This window comes from Egretta garzetta, unplaced genomic scaffold (genome assembly GCF_000687185.1).
Source record: "Egretta garzetta isolate BGI_Z169 unplaced genomic scaffold, ASM68718v1 scaffold161, whole genome shotgun sequence".
Classification (NCBI taxonomy): domain Eukaryota; kingdom Metazoa; phylum Chordata; class Aves; order Pelecaniformes; family Ardeidae; genus Egretta; species Egretta garzetta.
Genome location: NW_009258754.1, coordinates 4,738,151 through 4,744,577, shown reverse-complemented (window position 1 = coordinate 4,744,577; position 6,427 = coordinate 4,738,151). Strand labels below are relative to the sequence as shown.

The 6,427-nt window shown below is 50.1% G+C and overlaps 1 protein-coding gene across 1 annotated transcript in view; it reads right to left on the bottom strand.

The window, feature by feature from the left end:
- Nucleotides 1-5,204, bottom strand: part of LOC104135454 (pinopsin) — a 26,488-nt gene extending 21,284 nt beyond the window's left edge. Inside the window, exons 1-2 of the mRNA XM_009649109.2 lie at nt 5,180-5,204; nt 4,663-4,991 (exon numbers count right to left, since the gene is read on the bottom strand). Of these exons, the coding sequence (XP_009647404.1) occupies nt 4,663-4,991; nt 5,180-5,204 (354 nt within the window). The remainder of the gene's footprint in view (nt 1-4,662; nt 4,992-5,179) is intronic.
- Nucleotides 5,205-6,427: the final 1,223 nt, after the last annotated feature.

Genomic DNA, 6,427 nt, shown 5'->3' with positions numbered 1-6,427 from the left:
TGAACCTCCCTTAAACCTCAGGAGCTTTGCATCACTGCACTTATGGTAGATTTACACTGATGTCGCTCAATGCAGGGCAGGAGTCTGAGCGGAAAAGCAGAGTATTGAGCCCATGTACTCATATCCTAGGATGAAGCATGGTCAATAATTTGGAGGCAAGACTTCATTTGTCTGATGACAGAAGAGCAGGCCTGTTAGTGAATTAAGGGAAAAAAAATCCACACCATAATACAGTGATACAAAAGCTGGAATCAATTATATTTGCATTCTGACAACTCTCATGAGAGGAATCTGACAAGCTTGTCACTCTAAGTAATCACTTCTTAATCCCCGTGCTCAATAAATCATTTATTTTCAACAAGCATTTTTAAGATCTCATGTGCTGACTACAGGTATTTGGAAACCTGGTAGCAGAATGCTTGTCTCTTGCAAGTTTCATGGATGCAATGGAGGAATTGCTGCCTGTTTGTTGCTTTCAGTGAGCCAGTTATTCCCAACATGGGACTTGGGATGCAGACCACGTTTGAGGAGATGGTTTACCCAAGCAGGTATGTACTTGGCATCTTTACACCTCGTGCCCCACAAGGTTGGGCATGCTGGTGAAACAGGAATGGCCATAAAGATCTCTTGCTTCTCCAGGACATCCAGGAGCTCAGGGTGAGCCTGACGCTGGCTATGAAGTATTTGTACTACAAGAAATCCCAAACCGTCATTTTTGGTAGCCTATGAATTGTTTGCATCGCTGAAGTTGTCTTTGGGAGTCTTGTCCATGTGCACTGTTTCTGCTGGCAACAATGGTCTTGAAGCAGTAATACGATAGACATGACAGAGCTTTCCAAACCAGCACTGGGCTGTGGATGGAGGATGCATCCAGCTTTCCTGCGCTGCCCAGCTTCACATCCCAGAGGGTTTCCCCAGCCTGCGTGCTTCACCCCAAGCACTGAAATGGGTTAGTCCATTGTCCTCCAACCCCGCTTGGGCTCCTAGGACCTCCTATGGCATGGGGCTATGGGAAGTAAGAAGCAGTTGTTGGATTTGCTTTTCAGCTGCTCACAGCTTGCTCAGGGGTGGTTGCTGGCTGTCTCTCTCCCAGGCTCTGTTTCACTTGTGTCATTTTTGTCAACTTCTAATTTGAGCTGAGGGATCGCAGCTTCCCTGCTGTGGCGTATAGCATGGATGAGATCCTGTGTACTCATCTGAAGCTACATACTCAGCTATAGGGGAAATAACATGCTCTCGAGAGTCTGCTAACAAAACTAAGGCAATTATAAAGTGTCCTTGCCCTTTGCAGCAAACCCCACTTGGCAGGTTTCCACTAGCAGCTCTGTTATGGGAATGGGACCAGGCACGGGAGGCAAAGCCGGCTCTTGCCATCCCACTGAGGTGCTGTGGGTGAAGCCCCCCATGCGGGAACCCTCACACCCCGCCATCTGCCACCACACAACTTCATTGTGCTTTGGCCTCCCCCCGGGGAAAGCAACTTTGCTTTCAGCTGGGTCCTGCACAGTGCTTCACGGGGGAGGTATGAAATCGCTATGAAAACAGAAAGACTTCTCAGAAAGGAGATAATGAAGAGGAAAGCTCAATGTGTTTGGAAACCTAAATACACCTCATTTTCTAATGGTTATTTTCAGTATTCAGATTAATCATCAACAGCGTACTAATGTTCAAGCTCCTTTGGTATTCATTTGAAATGGCTCAGAGCAAACCCTTCCCCCTGGACGTTGTCTGCCAGCCTGAAATGAGACCTGGGGGCAAAAATGGGTCCTCTCTTAGTGGTGACAAATTTTCTTCAGGTTTAAGGAAACAGTGAGCTTAAGGCAAGATGGTAGGATCTGTCAGCGCTTGCAAGCAGCACAAGAGAGTAATGAGTACAAGAGCCTGGACTGATTTCCAAGACTTTAAGCATCCCTGCATATCTCCCGTGATGACAATCATGTCAGAAACCAGAGCATGAAAACACAAATGTCAAGCGAAAGGATATGATTTTTCATGCCTGGCTGAAACCAAACACCCCGATTTCCCACTACAATTTTACTCCTGTAAGCGGTGCAGATAACTTCAGTTAGGGCAAGTTATTCATGCCAGGAGTTGAAAGCATGATGAAAGGCTTACAGAGGATTGCCTAGAATTTGGCATCTTCTAAAAGTACAGATGTCTGTTGTTTAACTCCTTATTTAGCTTCATGTGAAGCTTATTTTGTTCAGTCTTTTTTTTTCCTCCCTCTTACACATGCCAGGGATTATGCTGCTTTTGCACCTTGGTGCCGTGGGGGAAGCTGAGTGGCAGGGTAACCATCCGGGAGAAGCCTGGGGCAGCCATGGGCACGCTGCCTGAGCCCAGGGGCTCGCTGGCTTCCCCTTGCTCTCCAGCTTCCCAAACGAGCTCTGCAGCACCCAGCCCTCCGTGCTCGGCTGTGCCCAGGTGTGTCCAGCAGCACTGTCCAGTTTTGACTTTCCCTCTTCATGGAACGCTCCTGTGAGCCCTGCTTTGTGCAAGGATAATCTGGATTGAGACGGAGGTGTGTGTCTGGCAAATCTGGTAGGATGATAGGATGGTAGGCTTAGTGACAGAACTGGCTCTCCTGCATGCTGGGGCTTCAGGAGCCCCGTCCTGCAGGGTCACGCAACAAATACAACATCACATGCACAGACTTTGCACAAACTGCAGAAAAATGGCTCTTCCCCTTCTGAGAATAATTTTCATGTTATTTCCCAGAATGTTTCCCATGTTTTGGGGTCCCTGCAGGACCAGACAGCCCAGGAAAAGCAGCTCCTGACCTTCACACTTGTCAACCCTAGTGAAGGGTGCGATAGCCCCTTGCCACCACCCTGTCCCCTTTCCATGCCGCTGCGGTCACTGGAGGACCAGTTCATATCACTGAAGGGGTCCCATCACTTGCTGGGTTTGCAGAGGGCTCTGCTAAGGCTGCGGAGTCCTGCTGCCACCCGAGCTGGTAACACACCAATGCTCACCCTGATGAGAGCATCCAAAGCTGTCCTGAAGACAGGTAGGTCTTCGGGGCCTGAAATTCACTTGTTACGTGAGGGATGCATCAGTGAGAAGAGTATTTAATATGAAAACTCACATCCTTCAGTGCTCCCACCTAGGCACAGCCCCAGCAGAATTAAGACTCTGTCTGCTGACGTGTGGGACAGCACAACCTTCCTGCAGGGAACAACTCTCCGCCCAGGTTTTCCTGCTGCTTCTTGCCCATGGAGGAGCTTTGGAGAGGAAAAGCCTCTCCTGCAGGCACTACCTGCTCCAGCCTTGGCTGCTGTGACTTGCAACAAGCAGCACCTCTAAGCCAGCTTTTGTAGCTTCAGAAGATGGAAAAAACAGTCCCCTGAAAGCCAGCCCCCCTGCCTGCACGCGGGGGACAGGTCTGTGGTGGTGCAGGAGCAGCCACCATGCTGTGACCAAAGAGGACTAAGCTCACAGTCGGGGGAAGGAAAGGTATTTGTAATGAGAGAAGGGGCTGGGAAAGGCTGAGAAGGACCAACACAGACATCTCCACTCATTTGATTGAATTCTGCCCAAAGTCCCAGAGCAGTAATAAGCTTAAGTTAAATGTTTACATCTGCAAATGTGGCTCATAGACTGATTTTTATCTTAATTCCCTCTTACCTTTCAGGCATTCGCTGCATGAGCTGAGACAAAGCCAGTTCTCGTAGCTCTGATGGAGCTCGTGCCCAGCCTGGGATGGGCTCATGGGGCGCGGGGCTGTGTCGGGTGGCGAGCGCTCGCTTTGTGATGGGGGTGGGGAGGGAGTGGGTGGCCTGGCTTGAGCTGCCTGGTCCTTTCCTGGCCGCAGGCTGGTCCCTGGCAGAGGGGCTGCTGCACTCAGGGGTCCCCTCCCAGCGACACCGTGCCATGAGCAGGCAGCGCTGGCGCATCGCTCCCTAGGACTCCTGGCTAAATGCAGACACCACAAAGGCACAGGACAACAACAACTTGTGCATCGGCATTTCCCGCTGCCTGACAGCGGCAGCCCTGACAAGCGTGCTGTACCAAGCGCTGCATTGGGTGGGTTAGCACTATTAAAAGCAAAGATCTCTTATCTTGGGAATAGATTAATAGCTCATGGTCATTTATGGGTTGGCTTTGGTTTGTGTGCAAGGGGTAAGCTTCATGCCACAGGACTGCCTTACCGTTTGTATTTGCTAAACTCCAGCTTCTCACTTTGCCTGGGTCCTGCCAGCAGCTGGGTTATATATGACTTTTCTTTTTTTGTACCCTTTCTTGGAGGGTTCTTATGCTTTCAGAGAAGAAGCACTGATCTTCTGAAATCACAGCTCCTACGCCCTCCGCTGACCGTACAGCCTCTGAACCCACAGGTGATGCTCACCTCTCCATAGGCTTGCTGCAGATTTAAGTCCTAGGATCAATCTCATCAAGGTAGGTACATCCCTCCTAGTTTTAGTTAGGGGTAATTGGGGTATCTCAAGTGGTTTGGCAAACTTCCCTCATCTGCGAAGCTGTCACAGGGACTTCCAGCTGCTCACGCTTGAGGGTGACTTTGAAAGCCCTGGTAGACTGGAGCCTGTCACCAACACAGTCACAGGGGAGCTAGTTTTCAAGTTACAAAGGTGGAAAATGGTGGTCACTGGTTTCTGCTTGGCTTGGGATCACAGTAAAAAGGCAGCTGAGGAATCTACTTACCTGCCTTACAGCGCACAGCAGCTTCCCGTACGAATAAACAATAACGACGAAAGGGATTAAGAGGCAAAAGATGAACAGACATATGATGTAGGATGCATTGTTAGCATCCTTTGAATGCCAGTTCACGGAGCATGTTGTCCCTGGTCCTTCTGGCCCGTAACTGCTCCAGCCGAAAAGGGGGGGTGCAGTCCAGACCAGGGAGTACGTCCAGGACAGGACAATCCCTGCCCATGTTTTCTTGTAGTTTGTGGTATCGGCCTCTGTTGTTCCTGTCATGGTGCAGTAACGTTCATAAGAAAGGACAGCCAGAGAGATGAGCGAGACAATGCCTGTATGAAAACATACTCATCTGTATTAGCAGAAATGGATGAATTAAGGCTTTGGTCTATCTCCTAAAGCAAGACTTCAAGCTAAAGATGAGGCTGCTGGCAGTGGCTTTGGAAACCTGGTGGGCAAGGACTGGGGCTGGAGGTGTCCCCCTAAGAGCGAGAGGTGCGAAGAGCCTGACCTCACTCACCAAAAGCTGAGGAGTCTTTAAACATGTCCAGCCAAAGCAAGTCTGTTAAAAATGCTGATTGATAATTAAGCACATGTCTGCATGTACACATATCTGTGTATGACCTGCAGCAAAATCCCAGTTCCTCTATCAGATTTGGTGTTGGTGCACCTGTAAGACTTTAAGGATTAAAGATTAATAGCTGTATTTGCCCAAAGTTCAGGGCTTACCCAGCTTCACAGGCTTTCAAACATGTGTTTGAAACCCAACTTGATTCCAAGGGCAAGAACTACAGCTCGTTAAAGCAATGGTTTTCATATCTAAAGCATGAGTCCTGTCAGCAAATACAAATGGGACGAGAAAACCCCTTAGCGGCAAATAGAAGACAATTTACGCATTCAATAATGATGGGGGGGGCTTGTAATTTCTAATGCTGATATTACGGTTTGTAATTCTCCACACGCCTCCCAGCCTGAATTTCAGAAGTGATGCTGGCAGGTACAACTGAATATAGCTGGAGCTGCTGGTTAACGCTGACATACTCTATTGAAACTTTCCCTGGTGTGTAAAGGTTTTATGTACACAAAGCTACCTTGCTACCCTGTGTAACTTTGTCAGGGAGAGAGGTGGCAGCAACCACCTAAACCACTGCTGCAGATGTGTTTTTTGAGTAGGTGTAAGGGGGGTAAGTGTCTCCTCAGGCAGCGGTGTGCAGCCTGGACGCAATGCTAAGCAGTTTTGCTCTGGTTGTTCAGGTCTGTTACTGATGGGCAGAGCGATGACTCCAGTGGTAAAGCTTCTGACCTGTTTGAGCGCTATCTAGGGCAGAGCCCCACTGGTGGCCGTCAGTGTCTGTAGTGCTAAAGCAGCCTGGGAGAGATGAATTTCAGCACTGGGAAGCTTGAAAATATGAGATTTGTTAAACTTGGCTCAAAGCGACACTGCTCTAAACTTCTGTTTCTATAGCTTAGGATACACTGCGGAGCTGGGAGGACGATGCAGGGGCAGGTCTGCCCGCTTGCTGGCCCCCCGGCCCTCCCCACCGCGGCGTGCGTCTCCCTCCAGGGGCCTGGCGGGCAGGCGAGGAGGGGGCTGGGAAAAGGCGGAGGGGCGCGGTGGATGCTCTTTCCTGCTTACCGCCCTCCCTGGCTCTGCAAACGTGTTCGCTTTGCCCGGAGTCACACCAGTCCCCAGGACCTGGAGCCCTGCACTCCCCTCCTGCGTGCCGGGGTGCTCCCGGGGTCCCTGCGCGCCGCACGGCACCGCAGC